General features: G+C 39.7%; 1 protein-coding gene across 1 annotated transcript in view; it reads right to left on the reverse strand.

Moving 5' to 3' along the window:
• PCP4 (Purkinje cell protein 4) overlaps nt 1-21,586 on the reverse strand; it is a 52,447-nt gene that overhangs the window by 25,181 nt on the left and 5,680 nt on the right. The window contains exon 2 of the mRNA XM_042789028.1: nt 6,604-6,655. Within this exon, the coding sequence (XP_042644962.1) occupies nt 6,604-6,655 (52 nt within the window). The remainder of the gene's footprint in view (nt 1-6,603; nt 6,656-21,586) is intronic.

A 21,586-nucleotide genomic window follows, 5' to 3' on the forward strand; every position in this document is an offset into this window, starting at 1 on the left:
CCTGACTTGTCAGATAACATAAGAATAAGAACAGTACCTGCTCTCTTACAAGTATTACTTAAGTTTAGATTATGTATATTCATTACTTTAAACTCCACCAGAGGATCCTCTCCATGAAACCAGATGGCCACTGCATGTGTACAGATACTTGTGGGGGTAGGTGAAGTTTCAGTACAGAAGGTGTCTACTTTCTCTCAAGCACACATAAAAATTACTGCTTTAAAAGTTTTTGTTGTAAGACAAACATAAGAAGTTGTTGAAACAAAAATTTTTGTGAACAATCCTTCATTGTCATCATTGCCCCAAATAAACAAACACAGAGTACTCCTCTGGAGAAGACATACTTATCCCTGGCCTCATGAAATGGAAATTCACCTAGGAGAGGAAATGAAGTTCATGTGTGATTCCTCTCTCATCCTTTCATCATCCTCTCTAGGGATGATCTGTGAACAATCTGAACGCCTTGTTATTAAAGGCTTGATCGTTCTTTAGCCAACATGCTGGCTGCCTGAAGAGATGAACAGGCTCCTTGATAAACAGACCAGTCTGGGCAGAGGAAGAGAAAGAGGCCAGGAGGGGACCTGAGACTTACTTGGCTTTGTTCTGGGTAAACTTTATATATAGCTGTCCCCAAGAAAGTGCCCAAAATGAAACTCAGCAGATAAGGCTGCTTACATTGTTTTTGCCATGCATGGCTATGCCTTGACATGGCATTTGTCTAGAACTGTTTACTTTGAATTTTTCTCCTTGCTCTGATTTATAGATCATGGTGTTGAGTTCACACAGGATTTTTACACCTTCCTCTGAGCCCAAGCAATCTGTACATGACCAAATACAACTTATGTAACTATGCTGAGGGTTCAAACAGTTTTGTATTTAGGCTTTGTGAAGGTGTTGTGTTACTTAATGGCTACACATACTTCTGTGAATGTCGCCAAGGCACAGACTTCTTATTTTAAGAGATGGGGCATGAGGTACAGCAAGTAATTCACATGTCACTTCCTAAATCCCCACTAACACCAACTAGGTTGTATGAGACAGGACAGAATTTGGCTCTGGATATAGATTGAAAGAAGTGGAAGAGACTGCATTACTGATTGGGAGATCATATTCTGCGAAGCACTCCTTTCAAGGGACAAGGGAATTTTAGCAGAACACCGTAGTAAAAAGAGATAAGAAGGCAAGGTAATTTTCATCCCAGCATTCAATCTAATACCCAGGAAAAAGTATTAGTTGCACAACAATACTCCTCATTCTAACTTCTGATTAGTGCTGTGGGGTTGAAATATCAGAGAGCAGCAGTCTGAAAGGGTTGGGGTTTTTTTTACATTGATTCAGCAGTTGCTTGCATGACCTATTTCATCTTTGCCACACAAGCAAAGTTTTGTGGGAAAGAAAATGCACAAGGCATTTAAAGACAGCTCAGTCTGTCCCTTCCTGTGACTAAAGAACATGACCTCTAGACCTGGGCAGATATAGCAAACCATGCTCCATGAGATCCTTTGAATATTTATACAAATTAGCCTCATGTGTTCCCTCCCTTTTCAAAATCTTTTTTCCACAAGTTTATTTGTAGGGCTGTTGCCAAAATCAGTACATTTTTACTTAGTCATTGGACAATATTAGTGGAAAATTAATTTCAAGTTCTTAAACAGATATTTATATTAGACCATACTACAATAATGAGCCTGGACTCAAGCCAGGAATTAAAGCTCTATTAAGCTAAGAACTCTGCATAAATAAATATGAGGATTATTATTCACTCTGTCAGACCTAGCAAGATTCTTTATTCCTGAGTGCAGTATGCACAGAATGCAGAATTTCCCAAATTCCTTAAGTAGATGAAGTGGGTGAATGGACTCTTGATAACACTGCAAGATACATATCCCTCCAGCAGGAAAGCTTACTAGAGAGGCATCTTTATTCTACCATGCATGATTATTTTACAATTCTTTATCATTACTGTTAATGTTTTCTAGAAGCATTCAGATTTAAGTGAGCTTAGGTGGCTCCATTTTAGATGTAAAGTAAATTCTTATTTATTAACTCTCCTGTTTCTTTATCCTTATTTAAAGGCATCCCTTGGTGTGCTGTATGGAGAGGAGGAAATGCAGAGCATTTATTCATTTGGTTTTCTGACCACCCCAAAGCAAAGGTCATACACCATGTCCTGGGTTTGAGTGAACAAGACAAATGCTTGAGAATGAGTAGAAACTGAAAAGGGCTTCAGTTTTTCAGTACAACTGACCATTTTGCCATGGTTGTATAGGCCTAATCAACCATAACATCAGTTTATACAAAACTTACTAATTTTCATTTCACTCAGACCCAAGAATTTACGGAACTCATCACATGAAAACATGTATTTTGTTACTATATTCATATTGCTGAATGATTAATCTGATATTCCAAGAAAATGATTAACAAATACCAATTAATAATCACATGCCCTACATAGTTTCAGAAGAAAGGGTGAGATCTATTAATAGGAAAAAGAGTGATTCTAAATTTGAAGACAGAAATAATTGGTTCTGATGCAATAATTTTCCTGCCAGTATTACTAGGCTGTAAAGAGTAGATTGTAAACCAGCTTGCAAATTACATAGCAGAAAAACCACAAGGTGATGTGAAACAGAATGAGAAGTGACAAGTGTTAACCTACAAAGGAACTCTGTGACATTGCCCAGGTAGTAAGGATAGTAAGGTAGGAACATCCTGTTTTCATTTGGGATGAATTTGCAAACATGATAGACCAGATCAAACAGGCGAGCAAAAGAAATTATAGCTTCTAATTCACACTGACTCTATTAGATCAAGTCAGAGTCATATAGGAGGGGGTGAATGGCAATAGTACTTTGGATTTTCAATGATAGACAAATTAAGTTTGTAATGGCATACACAAATAAGTATGTCTTGGCTTTCAGATATACTGAGGTCCTTTCAAGACCCAGTGAGGTTATGGCAGCTACAGTTACATGGCTCCTATGTACAATTTTTTATATATATATACAGGCGTTTCTGTATGCATAGTATTACTGCTAATTATTAGGGTGGTGTATCTTTAAAAATACTCCTTTGACCAGTTTTCACCCAGGAAAGCTAGTTTATGTAATTTACTCCCAATACTTTTGTCTTTCCCCCTCCAACAACAGAATGAAGTTACATGGACTTCCCTGACAGCACTATAGTATCTTTTGGATGGAAAACCTACTCAGCATTATACAGTGCCCACTGAAGCTATCAAGAGCTCTTCCACTGACTTCACTAGCCACTGATGTACCATGAGAGCACACTAATGCAGTAGTCACTCTTCCTTAGGAAGACATGAATCACCATCTGATTTTGATCATAACCTCTGAAAGGACAAACTACAACTTGTTCAAAAGGTCACAATAGACAAATGTCATCTAGGGCTTGACCAACATCCAGAGAAGTCACTGAAGGTTAACAGTAAAATTCTCAGTGTGAGTAAAAGTTACTCCAACATGAGTGATTATTCAGTGTTTGTAATACTGATACAGTTTCAAGAACTACCAGGCTTGTTGCTGCATAAAACCCAAGAAGATATGGTGGTATATACTGCACAAAATATAGTGGAGAGGAATCCTGTCCACTAATGACCAGTGCTCTGAAAGGTGAGAAGAGGGAGCTTTGTCCCTCACACCTTACCACCTAGCAGTCTGGAAGATTATTCAAGGCAGGTGAAGGAAGATAACTGATGAATGAAGGTCCCATGTAAGTACAACACTCCATTCATCAACATAACAGTATAGACTGTGTGTGATAATGGGAAAAGAAAATACCATAAACTCTTGTACTGTAGCATATTACTGCTGTAAACTACTGGCTTTTCTGAAGCTCAGTTCACTGATTATCCACCTGAGCCAACAAGCAAGGCTGCTAGAACAAGGCAATGCCAGTTCAGTAGACATTGGGACTGAGCCTGCATTTTGTGTGATAAAATCCTCCACTGAAAGGGAGGCTAGCTAAGAGAGACCACTGCTGTGACGGTAGGAACTAAATACAACTAAGCATATAATGTTGCAATCTAATGAAGGTCAAACAAGAACATGTATTCATGTCTACCAAAACTAACACTACTATAAAAGGAATCTTCAGAGATTAAATTTCCCTGAATGCCTTACAGTGACAGCAACACCATACTTGTCTTCCAAGAGGGAGAACGCTGATTACCATGCTCATTAGTTTTATTTTCTCCAGTTTTGAGCCAGCCTAGGAACAGGCCCAAAATTAATTTTCTTCAAACACCACACTAACAAAACTTGACCCATAGCAGTGTCTCCACTGTTTGAATCAAAACCCCTAAAAACAGCTGTGCCTCTTTGTTGTGAGGGCTAGTTTTCAGCACCTTTTCCTGATCTTGTAATCAAGAGCAAGGACAGCAACCAGAGTAGTTTGCCTTTGTAAACATTTTCAAAGCATGATTTTAACAAGATGATGAAAGGTTTTTTTGGTTTCTCCCATGCCTTCTCAACAAAAGGGAAAGTTTCCTTTGACAGGGAAACAAACATCTGAGTAAGAGGCTGATAACAGTCACAATGAAAATTTAAAACAGATATACTGTAGACTTCTGGCCAAAAAACATGTAACAGGATTTATATTGTGTATGTAGGTTTACAGCACACCCCAGTTTTCAGAGGAATAAAGCACTTCTGTTGAGTTCTAACAACACACAGCGAATAAGGACAAAGAGCTATACATTTTTCCTGCTTTGATTTAGAATTCAATCTCCGGTTCAAGGTTCTGATTCTGCTTAATTTTCATCCAAGCATGGGGATTAGTAAAATCAGAAGACTATTCCATCTCCCCTACTGCTCTTCTATTTTACATAGGTGACATTTTCTTGTTTTAATTTCATTACAAAAAATAATTGGCATCCATTTGTCTAAGATAAACCGTATATCTTCCTGTTTATATTATACCTAAAACTATGCTACAACTAGAATCATATATTTGTGAATTAATGATGCAGCCCTTTCTCACTCAAAATTCCCTTTGAGAAAAAAAGAATTTGCTTTTAAAAAGGCTGCAGCATCAGTAAATCTAAGCTAAACTTGACAAGAGGACAATTTTATTTGGGAAGAAATACAAGGCAAATGAGCTCAGTTCATAATGTGCTCAAACAGTAAAGAGAAAACATGCTTCCCATGCTGCCCAAATGGCTGACATAATTTTGCTTGCTTTCTTTTCCTGTTTACTTGAGAATGCAAATGGCTTTGCTGTCAGGGTACATTTGTTCCCACTAATTCAAGACACTATAACAAACCAAAATATTTATTTCTTTTTTCCACCCTAATTTGAGTTTTATCATATTGGGAACATCATCTATGGATTTCATTTACTGTAATATTATGCAAACAGCCCTTGTGGGAAAGTCACACCTCTGTAATACAAAAACTAAGCATAAAGAAGTCTCTTAATATTTTAGGATGTGTTGTCTCAAAGGGCCCAAAAATTCTGTTCAGACAAACACATAAAGGCCAAAATGCATATCTCAAATAACTACTCAAATATCCCACCTCAGAAAACCCTTGGCTTTTCAGAGAAGGCTTTTTAGTAGATGGCATGGACTACCAGAATATATTCTGTTGATTAGAACTGGATCATTAAATAGAAGCAGACAGAATATTTGTATAGTTAAATCCTCATCCTGTTCATGAATGAACAAACTGATGCTGCCTCATTCAGCTGGGTATATAATAAATCTAACCAAAATGTTTTCCTTTGAAAAATGTTTTTGACAGTAACTGGATTTTAATCAAGTGATCATTTGTGTGTAAAGCATTTCTGCCTCCTATAGGAAATAAAATGAGATTTCAGCTAAAAAAACTACTGTTTTCTTTGGAAATTCAGTTTGACTTTCTTCAGGAAAAAAAAAAATATCAACCTTTTCCAATTAGAGTTGTTTGTGCCACTTAAGGGGCAGAAATTGGTTTCTGCCAGCCCCTTTGGTAAAGTCTAAAAAACAGTGACTCACCCCTTCAGGCAGTGGAGCATGAGTCCAGATTTGCTCATGTAGAGTGCTGAAGTTAGGAGCCTATTTGCCATATGGTCCTTCCATGTGAGCTGCTCCATGAATAGCCTATCTCTATGAAGACTCAAATGAGCTCTTTGCAAGTGGCTTCTAACTTCAGTATCTTAGTTATGGGCCTAAAATTAGGTGGGATGAATCAGACCACAGAAACTATGTTTATGAGCAAGTCCTTTGTAATCAGTTTACTTTTGTTTGCCTTCCCCATTCAGGTAGCAGTTTCTCATAATACTTAACCTAGTCTCTTGATGTCCTTTTCACATATACTTAACACTGTCTTGTTCTAGCCTCATTTGTATTTGCACTGACTCCTACAGATCCCTTTGGTTTACCATAGCACAAACTCAGAATCAGGTTGCTACTTTAGTAGATGATTTGAACACAGAAATCTAAAGAAAACAATCCCACTGAAGCCCTTCCAGTTTTTAACACACATTCAAAAGGTAAGATCTGAAGCCAAGGCCATTGATACCTGACATTTATCATTACACTTAATATTTTGGCTCAATTTGACTCAATATTCTCCATTAAGAAATACAGTCTACCCTTACCATTCTCACCAGATGTCTTGTCTTTTCCATTTGTAGCTCCGGTTCCTTGTCTCTGTTAGGGGAAAAGAACCCAAAACAAGTGGTTAGAACTTGAACATGCATTTTCCCCTTGAAATTACTAGCAGTTACAGCCTGATTTCTTCTCAAAACCTTGTATAGTCATTCACTCTCATGCAATGTTGCTCCAAAACACTACCAGTCAGAACAGGAATGCTTAGTACCATTTAGGTACAGTTGTATGCATGCAACCATGTGTAGTTATGTTAGTGATGGGATATGTGTAATCAAGTTTCCAGAAGTGCAAGGGTATGAGCTACAGTAGGACATCTCTTCAGGTCCCTGTTGTGCCTCTATTTCCATGATTATTCTGACCTGTCTTTGGCAAGAAGACTCATCTTTCTGCTTTGGCTACAAGTGGAGATGGAGCTTCTCACTTCAATTCACTCTGCCCAAGAAATAGTCTCATGACTTTCCATGAAACGGACTGAATTAAGTCACTCTCAGTAGCATGTGGCAAACAGAAGTGCCATCCAAAGAAACATTTACAGTGGCAGGGCTGTATTAGTGTGATTACACTACTAAGTAACTTTCTAGCTTAGGAATGGCCACTATGAAAATGGTGCTGCATCCCCCAGAGAAAGCATCTCACAGGTGGAATTAAGGTACTTTAGCAAGTATGGCAAAACTTGCATTTATTATGCAAAGGTATTCATACTTGTGTGTATTACTAAAATGGACTAAAGAATTCATCCTCCAAGGCTGTACATGTTAAAAAAACTAGGAGTATTAAATTCAGTGAATAAATCCAGCTGCAGCACATCCTCATGCATCAGGAACATCAACAGCTACAGTAACACTGTAAACGAAATAGTTTGTACCAAAATATGAATAGTTGTATCAATTCACTTATTAAAATTCATACAGGCATACTAATCTGAAGGTATTTACTCTAGAATATCTGGTTAAACTTCTCTACTGCTCTGGTTTCTGTCCTTCATCTCCCACAGCAGTGGTATTTTCAGGGTATTCTGCGTACATGGAGCATAACTACAACATAAGTACAAAACCTTCAGGTGTACTCTTAGCTCTTCTAGAAGCAAAAGGGGGAGAAGAAAAAACCTCTTCAAATCGCTCAGGAGAACACAGAACAGCTACATATGGTTTACCATGCATACATATGCCAGTGGTGGGGTTTCTCATCTTCTCTGTGGCAGACTTTGGTGCATGTATGTCTGCTTTACTGGCTCTGCCTCATTTTCACTCTGTGCAATGAGACAGAGCATCCCTAGAGAAAACAACCAACTCCATAACCACAGCTACAGTCTCCCCATACAATGGAAATATATTTGTTTCTCCTTGGAGCTTCAGAGCTAAAAACAGGAGAGAAAACTTGGCCAATAACAAAGATTGGAATGCTAAAGGAATCAACATCTTTTACAAAAGCATAAGTTACCAACAGCCAGAAATCCATAAATCCATCCAACCACCAGCTTTGCTAAAGATATTAACCTTTATACCTCTAATGTTTGGTTAATATTTCCATATTTCAATTTCAGTACACACTTGAAACTGGATTTTAGTATTAATTTACCGGGACCTCTCAAAAAAACAAAATACCAGATTTTTCCTATCTATAAAATCATAACTATATTGCTTTTTCCTCTCCTGTTTATTCTTAAATGATTTTTTAAGTTATCTTCTTTCCTGAGCATTTCAGGCTGTGCTACTTAGCCTTTATGAAAGCTTCTCTTTCCTCCCTAGGCTATACCTGTCATGTTCTGTCTGATATTGATGGAGTGCTGGAATATGGATCCACACGTTTATTTCATGTCTCAGGATTGCCCCTCAGGGAGAAGGGAAAGTTATCAAAGAAAACAAATAAAAACTTGGCTTGGGTCAGTGAACGTTTTTCTATCCATGAGGTCAAGATTTTTTCTTTAAGTCTGAAATCAGTCTAAGTATTCCACAGCGATTCATTTGACTGGTGACCACTGGACATACACAGAATGAGCCTGAAAGTCTGCCAAACAAGCTTCTGATAGCCTTTCCTTCAGCTATATACATATTTTGATCTATAAGCACTGTGCTGTCTCCCAAGTGAGTGAAATGGATTTGAAAATGAAAATCATTTTCTCATTAACAAGGTATTGCAACTTATGAAAGAAGCCATATATAGTGTGATCATCTAACAGCAAAGCCTTTAGCCTTTTATTTCAATAAATTCAGTGGACCTATTTTTTAAAATATTTTCAGGATGTTCATATTAGTAGCAGGAGTTTCTTGCTTCTTTCATCACCTTTCATGATGCTACCAGAGGCTGCAAAACAAAGCTTATCTTGTTAATGTCCTTCAGAGCACAAGAAGACTAACCATGAGGAAGAGTTACTAGGGGTATTTTCAAGAAGCAATGGATGAAAGCCCTCCAAAAGCTGGTATAACAGATATTGTGCTCAGATGCAACAGATCAAATTAAAATCTATGAAATACAAGAAAAACAGTATTAATTTCTGGGGTTTGTTTTTAAACAGAAAATCCTCAAGCTGCTGACCATATTTTAAAAGATAGAAGCAGTCTAACACTTTCTGTTTCATATAGCTTGTAGCCAGCTTCCTTCATTCAAAGATTGCTTCTAAAATTCCCCAGCATTTTTTAAGGCAGAAGCATTGAATACTTCCCACCGAAGAAGAAACAGCCAAAATGAACATGAGTACAAAACTGTAATGATTATACAGTAAAACAGGATAAGCAGTTTTGTTGCTGTGTTGTGTGGGAGAAAACAGTTCATGTCTGCTTGGGGCTGTATTAATTTTTAACTCAATTTTTTTTTTTAACAGAACATCAAAGGCACATCATTAAAAATGTCTCCAAAACCAAAGTCATTCCCAGTTTGTCAGAAGAGGAAGGGAAAAGGCGTAATGCCATATGCCCAAAATTCCAGTAAGAACAGAACAGGTTTACTTTCCTGTTACATTCTCAATGCTATACACAGCAGGCAGTTAAAGTGGTATGTAGAACTGTACTAAATTAGTCCCCTAGGTGTACAAACTAAGGTCAAAAGTGAATTTGCAGCACAGAGGACTTCTCAAGAAGAATGTTAAATTACTGCTGCAGCTTTTCTACTCATTCTTCTAGCCTCTCCTGCACCTCCAAGCCTAATTTTTGCCTTTAATCTGACATTCTGTTCTTGCCTAGAAATAGTCTGACCTTTTCAGTTATGCTTCCAATTAGCACCTCAGTGTTAGAGACTGTAGCCAGGTGTTGATTACAGAATTTTTGGGGGCAGAGGGGTTGTTTGTTTTTCAATGAGCCACAAAAAGCCAAAGATCAGGGACATGAAGCTGCCAGAAAGTTCTGACAAATGGGCCCTTACAGTATTAACATTATTATGCTACTTTATCCTAGTGCAGAGCCAACAAGGTACAGCACACTGTAACCCAGTAAAGCAGTGGCTGCATATTTTCAAAATATATTATTTCTAGAACAAAAGAATGAAAGAGCATCCAGGGCTAAAATTAAGAGTATAGAAACAGTGGAAAGTTTTTGTAAAGTGAATAGAGAGAATGAGTGTAGACTTGACTCCGGACAAAAAATTATTTCATTGACACATATGAAATTTTATTAGGATGTTCTGTCTGTCAAGTTGGCATATCTTAAGCTTTTCTGAAGCCTTGTTTTGCTACCAACTCCATCCCTAACAAAAGGCATTACATGTGTGACAAAGAAATACATGCTGGTACAGTGTAACACAAAAATGGCTGTGGGTCAGCCAGCTGTGTGCCAAGCAAGCCTTTATTCTGCACCACCATCTCTTCTCCATACAAAATTTTTTCTGGAAGAAATATAAATTGAATCAAACTAAACTATTTCATAAGCACCTTTTTTTTTCATAGCTTTTTGCTTTAATTGAAAAGAGTTCAGCTGCTTTAGCCTTAAAATGAAGTACTGAAAAATGCATTTTACAAATTTATAAAGTTTATGATCTTTCTGAAATTAAAATGTCACTGTAAATATCTGCTTAAGGACCTTCCATGTTCTCCAAACAAGGAAAGCTTCCTAGTCAACAGCAGAACCATCAGAAGCTATAGCAATTTCTACCTGCTGTTTTTTCAGGACTAAGTATTTCCTGTACAGTTTCTCAAATCAGGAAAATTAGGGTTGACTTTATCCAGGAACAACCTAAGTAACAAAGTTTTTACAGGCTGATCTTTAGTGTTGGTTGATCTTTGAAGATACTGAGAGTTTTAGACTACTGAAGTAAGCCCCAGTTGAGGTTCATTAGACTACAGGCATAGGCAGATCCCAAAGCATAGTTCTTACACAGACATTAGTGCCTGAAGGTCCATAGTATGTTTTAGTTTTCCCTATGTGGAATTTTGAGAACACTGCATTAGCATGCACGCCTCCTAAAAACTAAAGAATGAATTGGACAAGTCCATATTGAAAAACAGAAGACCATCAAACGTGGGACCTCCATACTTCACAGTCTCATCTTCCATGTACCTCCTGCCCAGGCATATTATATACAACTCCCCTGGCTCTAGGAATCTAGAGTTTTCCATGTTTTTAACAGCAGGTATAATTTTTGCTATTAAAAAAAACCCAGAAAGATACTCAGTTTAAAAGCAACTGTGGGCACTGAGGGAAGCATCAACTATTACCAGTAGATTAATATATTATGTGTACATGTCACTTGAAAATAATTATGCAGTGAGGTGATATCCTGAGCCAACTGAAATCAATGGGAATTTTGCAATTGCTTCACTAGTGAAGAACACAAGCTGTGTGTCAGAAACTAAATGAAGATTCAGAATTTAAGTAGGGGCAAGAACCAAGCAGCTATGGCCTGGGATGACTGGATATACTCTGCAGAACTCACTATTTCAGTGTGATAATTTAAACTCTTCTTCAATGGAGACTTCTGTTTCACTGTTTGACAACTTTAATGTCACATATCGACTTCAAACGATAGCACTCAGCATTTCACACTTTTAAATGTGAAAAACTACTCAACCACAATACAGTAGAAGGACAAAAGTTATTACCATGTTTAAGACAAAAAGTTAAGAGCAGGAGAAATTATGCTACTGTGACAAAAATTTGTTTGCTGAAGCTGCAAGGGATACCCTGCCTCTAAGTAATGGGGCTGGAACTTTAGCACCACTATTTTTTTGAATTATTTATCAGAAAGCATGAAGATGAACAGCTGGGAGAGAAAGTATAGTGCTAGAGAGCATAAATTCTGCCATTTCACCTGTCGTCTCCTATTATAAGTCTTCACAAAATTAGTCTGCAATACAGGCAGATGGCAAATCCCAAACTTCTGTAATGTACAGGTTGATTCATATTACTAACAGCTAGTCACCTAAAGCACATCTGTAGACAGAACTGAAGAATCCCAGAGAGAAGCTTGAATATAGTAATGAAAATTGCATTGGAAGCTACACAAGCAAACTCTCCCTACTGGTCTATTTGTGTCTCCTTTACAAGTTCTTCCACTTTTTTCCCCACATTTTATAGACATGGTACTGAATACTTACGAGATGAAAGTGTCCTTCAAAGCCCACATTTAAGGTAATTGCATCAGGTGCAGAACATCTAGCCAATATTTTGTCTGAGGGATAAATCTCATAATGTGTCTGTTACTTCTGTCTTACACATCATTGTAAGAAACCACATACCACCTTTTCTGGGCAGCTGACAGAAAGGAAAAATATGTATCAACATACACTTGAGTACAGAGCAGTCACCTCCTGGTTATGACCAAGCTTACATTTCTGGTAGAAGTAGCTTTCTGGAGTCTACCATTTTTCCCCATCCACTCTCACCCTTGGATCTCAGTTCTTTAGGACTATGTAGTACCGTCTCTGCATGCTCCTTTACTCAAAGGGAGTTTTCTACAGCCAGTTGTCTGGCTGTCTTTCATTGCCAGGGAAGCATAATATTGCCAGAACAAGGGTGCCAGAATCTTTCAATACTCGCTGTCAAAACTAAACGATCCCTGGCACTGACAATTTCTGTAATTATCTTTATGGGTCAAACAGTGTTCTACTTGACTAGCTCTTGATTGTCCTTAATTTTATTAAGGCTCCCCTATAGCTATTTTAATAAATTAAAACTCCACAGGTGGACTGAGATGAACTGATGGGATTCAAACTGCAGTGGCTGTAAGTTGGCACAGTGACCAGCACTGGGTTTCTATGACTTTTGCAGTCACTGAAAGCACAAGAGTATTCACACACGTGCACACTGTCATCCTAGAAACCACAGTACTGTTTGTCAGAAATTAACAACAAGGTTCTGGCTAACTACAGATTTTCCTTCTAGACACTGTGAACCAGTGCCTGGCTCTTGCTATTGCAATTATCTGGGCAAGATACAATCTCTTCGCAATTTCCTTTCATCTTTCTATAAAGGACACAACCTGGACCTCAGCATTCATATCCTTGCATCTTTGACAGTCATTTATACTGGTGCAAATTAAGTCTCAAAACACTACTTTCATAGACAGAAGGAAAGCACTATATTCAAGGTATAGCTGTCCATACAAGCTGCAGCTTGTGAAATGCAGTTTGGTAGGTTGTCTGCTGGTGTAGTGGTTTCTGCATTTCCTCAAGAAAGAGGGCATGCAGGTTTAGGTACTGCTTAGCCAGGGTGAACCCACAGCTCCCATGACACAGCACAGGGAGGCATGCTAGTGGAAGGCCCTGGCCCTCCACTGATCCACTGAACAACAAAGCACAGGAAAAGCAATGGGAACTGAAGGAGTAACCTTGAAGCTGTGGCTTTTCAGGGTAGTTAAAAGACAGGGTTGCAATCCCAGCTCCTGGGTTATTTTGTTTGCAGTGTGGTCATTGTCCACGTAAACCACTTTTTGTTTACATGCCTTAATCATAGGGTTGCTTGCAGAGCTATGGGCATTTGCCTTATAGGTGTGATTTGTTCACTTTTGCCCAGAGCTTTTGGCTTGAGGTTAAGTCCTCAAGAACAAGCACTCCTGAGCATACACAGACAGAGCTTCAGCACCCAGCACTCTTTCCAGCGAAATGAGACACCTGATGAAAACAGGCAGAGAGAATCACTGTTTGGGATGTAAGAACCCACTTACAGTGCTGTTTTTAAATAGTCTAACAGCACAGAGAAGAACTTTCACTGTGCCCCTTTTCCCAATGCTGGGCTATAATTTATAAGTCAGCAGTGAGAACCTGCTGATTTTGTATTCAGATTAAATATAATGTTCTAAACAGAATATTTACACCAACACCAAATGTGAACAACATAATTAGCACAAACAGTAGCTTGCTTAATATTTATGTTATAATTTGAATTAAAACATTATTAAGCAGATATTTTTCCAAAGACACTGTAATCACTTTTTTTTTTCTGAGGTAGGGATTAATGGAACCCTTTGAAGTTAATTTCGAAAGCAGCTGCAAGAATGTATTTCCCAAATCCTGTTAATTACCATGCCAGCCATGAGAAGTAATCCCTCTTTCTGCAGGAAATGGAGGATTTGATGCTGCAAGGCATATTTACAGGGGTAACTCATATGTAGTCAAGTCATTGCCTTCAATTCAACAGAATTACACGAGTAGAGTTAGAACCTCAATGTGGTACTGCGGAATTTCTCTAAACTATATGTTAAGTTTTGTTTAGCAAAGGGCAAAGAGGGTAAAATCAACTACAGAGTAAGCCTTCTCACACCACTTGCCAAAAAATTACCTCAGCTCTCATTTGGACATGGGTGATACAGCCCGTATCCCAATTACACTGGAAATTGATACAGAGGAAACATCAAGGTGACCCAAGAGGAATACTGCAATTACATAAAAAATGATTAAGCTAGATGGCATAAATGAAAAAATGAATGATGTTCTTAAGGTGGTCTCTTCCTTTTTTCTCCTGTTATTTTTTATCTATTGGTAGCATCAGACATGGCACTACAGTGCCAGAAACTGTACTTTTGGGCAGGAAACATGCCTAAGAACTCTTACTTCCCAGTCTAGCCCAATCCAGCTGCACCTTCCCATCACCAAGGCCTCACTTGTTTGCCTGCGATTGTTTGCAAGGTCATACAGAAAATAGGAGCACTAAAATTATTAAAGTTAAAAATAACCCTTCAGCAGAGCTGTGTTGAAATCAATCATTAAAGTGATCCAGCTAGAAAATGCACAGCTTGTTTCTGTTGATCATTTCAGTAATATAGTTGATGTCTCTGATCCACAAACAGTTGTACCAGGGTACCAGAACAGGTAACAGGCAGTACCATGGAGAGGAGGCACTGCAATTTTGTTCTGGAAACTGAAAATTGGAGTAAGTCACTGCTTCATACCACAAAACATATCAAGCTGTATCTCCCTGTGATGTTGCATCACCTCCTAGCAATCATTACTCCGCAAAAGAGCAAAACATGGAGCAACATGGGTACATCCATGTAGCCTAAATTATAAGCCTTGGCCACCTGTGCAGGCAGTACAGCTAATGGCAACTGACTGTGGCATCTGGTTAGCAGCAAAACAGAACCTTGGGGACCTGGGAAAATCATCTGGATTCAGATGGTACCTTGGGTATCCCTTAATATCAGGATGCCCAGATAGGAAGAGTGCCTTAAGCCAATTAAGGAGTCAAGAGTCCTGGCATAATATAACTGATTATGGATGGTCGTTTTGTAACAGATATTTATGTTATATTCCATTCTTCCAAACCCTTCTGAAGTTTAGGGTAATTTAATTTGCTGAGCTACAAACCCAGCTGTAATTGAGTTAGAGGCTGTCTTCAAGGGACAGCTTGGGTTATTAACGGCAAAAGTCTGCACTGATAAATTGCTTCATATCTGATCATATTGGCTATCATTATTAAAACAGGCTGCTTCTTCCTAGACTGAAAAAACTGTAGCATTTTTTCTGTTGATTTTTGTTTTTATTTCCAGCTGTACAATTAAAAACTTGTTTCCACTTTCTTCCTATTTCCCCACATATTTCAGAGGTAAACAGATGCTATTAGACTACACTAGTAACTGGCCAGCCAGGTTTTAAAAATGTATTAATTATGGCAGTTTCAAGTTACCATGCAAAGGAACTTTCTGCCCTAACTCTAGGGCAGAGCCTTCTGATTTTCAAGACAAAAGCAAGATGAAGCGGCAAGGACTTTTATGCATCACTTATTCTACTCCTTCAAAACCCTGGGCAGCCAATCTGGTCAGGGAGCAACTCCAAGCAGCCCCCACCAATCTGCAGTTATGACAGTAACTTCCTTATAGCTATTCCAGTAGCAGGGGCATCACTGGACTGAGTGTGTTACAGCCTTGGCAACACACCCTGCCCAGGGGCTGCACAGAGAGACAATGCAAACCTGTTAGCTCTGGCTCTGTGCCACAAAATGATTCATGTGAGGGGAACCCTGAATTGGCTGCTGAAGCTGCCTCAAAATGAGACCTTGCTTTACAGATTTGTCCTACATTGTTCTAGTCTACCAGAAATGACCCACTGACTCTTTAGGGGAGCTGATTTTGTTTAAAGTGTGATGCAGTTCAGCGCAAAGCTGTCTTGGCCTCATGAGTCTAAACTGCAGCCAAACAATTAGAAACAACCCTACAGTACTAAAAAGGAAAATGAACAGGGTAATGCACAAGGTCACCTTGATTGCCAGGAATCAGGGACAACAATCAAAAACACTGACATACAGCAAGCAGAAAAGCCAGATCACTCGCTCTGTCTAAGAGCTGGCCAAAAAGTAGTGATTTTCACAAATCAGAAGCTCCCAGGACCCTGCAGCTGCTCAGTGAAATTGATGCTGCTATCAACTTCATTGTTAATAGCATCAGAGAAGATAAAGAAATTTTCACTGAGCAGCTGTAGGTATTTCCCAGGGTCCCTGGGCTCAGGACAGACCCACCAGGTTACCCACCCTAAGAGTAAGTTCTTTACAGTTCCTGTAGTGCTGTAGCCATGAAATCAGTCCAGGGGAAACACGGTCAGGCAGATTCAGAAAAGCTCCCCCATATTGTTTCAAACACTCCCTCCAAAGAACTGTGTTTTGCAATTCAAGTTCAATGAAAACTTGCAAGTTTCTCCACTCCAATTAGTCATTGGTCATTCTTTGTCTTCAGTCTGCCATTATGTATCAGGCTCCATACTGCACTTCATGCCTTGCATATGAAGTGAAAGAGAATTGTTACCCAACTAGACATTTTCACCTTACTCACACATGAACCTAGCAAACCATCATGCAATGCCATTAAAAAAAAAAAAAAGACCCTAATGTGCTCCTCCAGAAAACAGTCATCCATATATTTTGTTTATATTCAAACATACCCATCCTCTAACTAAACAGAAAATAAGTTCCTCAGAAGTTTAATGCAGAAAGCAGGTAAAAACATTTTCTTAAATTCAGCCATGTGCTGCCTGACACTGCAGTCAGACAAGAGGATTTATTAAAGGCTTACATATCATGACTGCAAGAGATATTGCTAGAATTCAGATATTTTGTAACATTTTTTTAAAAATTTACAGCCTTAATGCTAGGTCCTTTGCTACCAATGTTTCTGCATCTGCAGATACATGCCGTAAGTCCAGTTCCAAAATGGAAATGCACCAAGCTTCTAGTCCAAGCAAAGAGTACAAAGCAGCACTCAGAATAAAAACCCTGTGAAACAAATAACTACTCCTGTAATCTGAGAGCTTCATTCAGCTTGGCTTGGATGTTCATGCTGTCCAGTAGCTTGCTGAAGGAAAGAAGTGATAGCTAGCCAAGTCTGACCGGCAAATTAAAATTGGCATGAAGCTGGTCTGCCTTAGGCATTTGGCTGCCCTGCTTCAGCTGCGGCACATGTGTGATGGCACACACAATTTAAAGTGTGCCAAGCCAACAATGTGTTTGCTCTTTCCTGGTGGTAAGCGTGTATCTGTCAGATCTGAGTGGAATAGTGGTATGTATGAAACAGGTATGAAGCCACATCTTATTTTTCCACCATGTCATCTGCAGAAAGTCACCTGACTAGTCATCTCCTCTTGTATAGTAAATTCTTCCTCTTCCTTCCTATCAAATTAATGTTTCTAATTTGTAGCAGTTTCCATCTTCTGTCTCCCTTTACTGCACATTCTTCTATTATGTTTGGCATTCAAGGAATGAGATTTCAATGTCATTCAGATTTCCTTCCAGAACACCACATACTATCGCTTAAATTCAAATAAAAGGCATTCTTCAGAGTATTCCAATTAGTGTTAAAATTACATGTTTAAGAGTCAACATTCAGAGTACTCAGTATTTTAAAACAAAAATAATTTAATCCTGGGTATTTAAAAGAAAAGTGTATTTTCTACAAGAGAAAGGGAGAGAAACAGCAAGAATCCCATTACTTAAAGCATTCAGGCTAGAGAATGAAAAGCCCTAGAACTGAAGTGAAAGACATGCTTGTAATTTTTATGAGAATTATTTTTCTGTCTCTGTACCTCTCCCCTACTGACCCACTCAAACTTGGACTTCAGCATTTTTCAAATGTGTTTTCATGTTTAGCTAGGCATTACACGGTGGTTCATCTCAGCCCAGCTTCTCCCCTTCACCAGATTATGTTGCATTTGTCTGATGAAGTCTGCACTTGGCTTGTTTGGTCTCTTTTAAATAAAAGTCCATCTTCAACATCCAAAACCTAACTCCTTCATCCCCTAGTAGAAGAGGGCACTCATCTGACCAACCCAACCTCACACAGCTGCCTATTGAGGGTTTTGCTGAAACACACACAGCTTCTTAGCAGAGATGCAAAGGTAGAGTAGTATGTGGGTAGTGGCACCCATCAGGAATGGATCAGTTGACTAAGTCTGGATCAGAAACACCAATTCATCGAAGCCAAACTTTTTGTGGCTGTCCTGGGTTGAGTGAGTGGTGGAGTTTTTTGGTGGCAGGGGAGGGGGCTATCGGGGCGGCCCCCTGTGAGAAGCTTCTCGAAGCTCCCCCAGCTCCACGTCAGCTCCACTTCTGTTTGGGAAATTGAGCCAATCGGCTGCGCCTCTGTGATAATGTATTTAAGAAGGGACGTGGTGACGAGCAGTCGGACTGGTGAGGAGGAGTTGCTGCAGCTGCGTGAACACCAAGGTCAGTGGAGGAACGGAGGAAGAAAGGAGGGGGGAGGTGTGCCGGAGCAGAGACCCCCCTGTATCCTGTGGTGAGACGGCAGGGTGGCCCCCCCCTGCCACCCATGAAGATCTACGGTGGAGCAGACATTGATTTACAGCCTGTTGTTCCTGCTCGGATAATCAAGGTTCTGTGCCCGAAGAAGGCCGGGGTCTCATGGGAAAAGGTAGCCCCGCTGCTGTAATTCAGTGCTGGGAGGATTGCAGCATGAGGGGGAGTCCCACGCCGGAGCAGCTCGGGAAGGGCTGCAGCCGTGGGAGGGAATCCAGTCGGAGGAAGTTAGTGACCCATGACGGAGCAGTGTGGGGAACGCTGCGGCCCATGGGAGGAATTCAAGTCGGAGGAAGTTTGTGGAGGACTGTCTCCTGTGAGAGGGGGACCACAATGGAGCAGGGGGGAACAAGTTTTGGACACTCCCCTCACCGAAGATGAAGGAAGTGGCAGCACTGACTGCACCCCCCATTCCCTGCCCCTGCGCCACTGGGGGAGGAGGTGGAGATATCGGGAGCAGAACTGAGCCTGGGAAGAAGGGAGGGGTGGGGGGAAGGTGTTCTCAAGATGTGGCAATGCTTCTCACTGTCCTACTCTGTTATGTGTTGTTAGTGTCTGTAATAAATGTATGTTCTTTTTTTTCTTCCCCTAACGAGTCTGCCTTTTGCTCGTGATCATAAAAGGGGGATTTTCCCCCATCCCAGTCCTATCTTGAACCCCAAGCCTGGCTCTCTGTCCCTTCTCATTGCTGGAGGGGAAGGGAGAGAGAGGTGCTGCATTGTGGTTGGCTGTCAATCAGACCTAAACCACAACAGTGGCAAAGTGTTGTATCTATAAAAACACCCTCACAAATTGCTGGTCTTCCTTCACATCCTGAGTGTCACTAGGAAAAAGTCCAATAACACCAAAATTCAAGAAGTCAAAGATGTCCTCAGATCTACTCATTTTTGCCTCATCTCCTTAGTTATACACTTGTACCAGTTTAGGAGTTTTCATGATCTTGATAGCTTTTTCCCTGAAATCTAACTTCTCCTGCAGTCAGGATGCTGCCCACTACTATTCCAATGCCTGGCAATTCCTCTGGTGTTAGATTTATAGAGAACAAAGGATCACCAAGGCAGATGGACAGCCAGGTGCCCAGAGCAGGGGTACCTGGTGGGTAGCAAGGCTTATTTTGGAGGTCACAGAGGACATAAAAGTGCAAATCATCCCCAGGCATCAGCAGTGGGTACTGTCTGCTTTCCAGCAATCTGCCCAGTGATTCTGAATCTGTTCAGATACCCAATTTCCTTGAAAGTTCTCCTATACCCCCTACAAAACTATGACACTTTCTGTGAAAAACTGCTTCTCATGTAATCCTACTAGTTCCTGTTAGAGATGCAGACTTGACAGGACTGTTCCGGATAGTCTCACTGATTCACTCCAGGAGAGCCTACTAACCCTTGTCAAGGTTAACAAGCTTTAGCATAAGAGTTGTCCCGTTTCCAAAAATAGCCCTAGTTAGTGCTTAGGCATTTCTGAACTGCGCTCCATCATTCCCAGAAAATGTGCACCTAAAATACCTCCAAATATATTTACACCAGTGCATACAGCTAGCCACAATCCCTACACATCTCCCCGCTTTGCTTTTAGGAGATTCATTTTGTGCTGTGATCCAACACATCCTTGCCTAGTTCCAGTGCACAGCAGTGCATGCCTCTTCTGAGTTTAAGCCATTACAGCCTGAACATTTGGTTTGGGTTTCTCTGGTTCTATTACTGCAGCTTTCTAGACCTGCTGGCACTATCCAGCATCTGGCTCCACATCACAGCTAGAATCAAACCTGTCAGCCAAGGAGTAGCAAATAAGGCTCGTGATAGAACACCTCAGACCTTTCTGTCAGGCATTTGGACACTAAGACTCTGTGGTAAAGACACTCAGTATACACTTGAATATGTTTTGTTACAGTCAGAGCTCTGTCTCTCCATACATCAGAAAATCTGAAGCCCTCATACCTCATGTCACCCATTCCACCAGCTCAGTCTCAGTCCAGGAATCTCTGAAGTCTCTTAAGTCAAACATAAGGGCACTACCTTTCAAGTTTGTTGTTCTTTTTTTCTCTTTTGTTTCTTACTTTCAGCTTTAACAAGAGAGCTCCAACATCATTTTTGTCTATCACAGTACTCTCCATATCAGCTACACCACTGGTTGAAGTAATATCTTACACACTATATACTAAGGTGATAATGTAAGAACATTCAGTGTCTGTAAAATAATACTATTCTCTAAGTTGAAACACAATTCAGCTGTAACTAATATTCAAGGCATGTAGGCAAACAGTTTTCATGTCTTCTGACTAAAATTGTGCTTCTTCCTCCAGATTCCATACTAGTCCATAAACAAGGCTATATCCACTTGGTATGAGTTGATCATATGAGATAGGACCAGCCAAAGACCAGCTATGTGACACTTGCCTAATTTACCTGTAAGTATACTAGCTTGGTCTCAGAGGGAGCAGACGGGCAGAGTGGGGATCAACTGTAACCTCAAATCCTGTCATAAATAACAAGTTTCACAATTACAACTCTTCTGCTGTTGCTTGCTCTAAGTTTACTCCATCACGATTGCCATTTACTTCACAATTAAGAGGAAGGTAGCCTGCATAGTCTTTCTCATGGAAATAAATTATTTTCTTAATTAAAAGTAGAAGGGGAAAAGTATTTCTTGGTTATGATTTGACCTAGTTTCTACTTATCTACAATGTCTTTTTTTATTTAGAAACCCAATGTCCAAACAACAAAAGAAAAAGAAACAGAACACCTTTTCTTAGAAAGGGGGAGAATGTATGTTATTCATCTTCATTAGAAGATGATATGTCTTGCAAAGA

Source organism: Tyto alba, unplaced genomic scaffold, assembly GCF_018691265.1.
Source record: "Tyto alba isolate M040663 unplaced genomic scaffold, T.alba_DEE_v4.0 Super-Scaffold_14, whole genome shotgun sequence".
Lineage (NCBI taxonomy): Eukaryota > Metazoa > Chordata > Aves > Strigiformes > Tytonidae > Tyto > Tyto alba.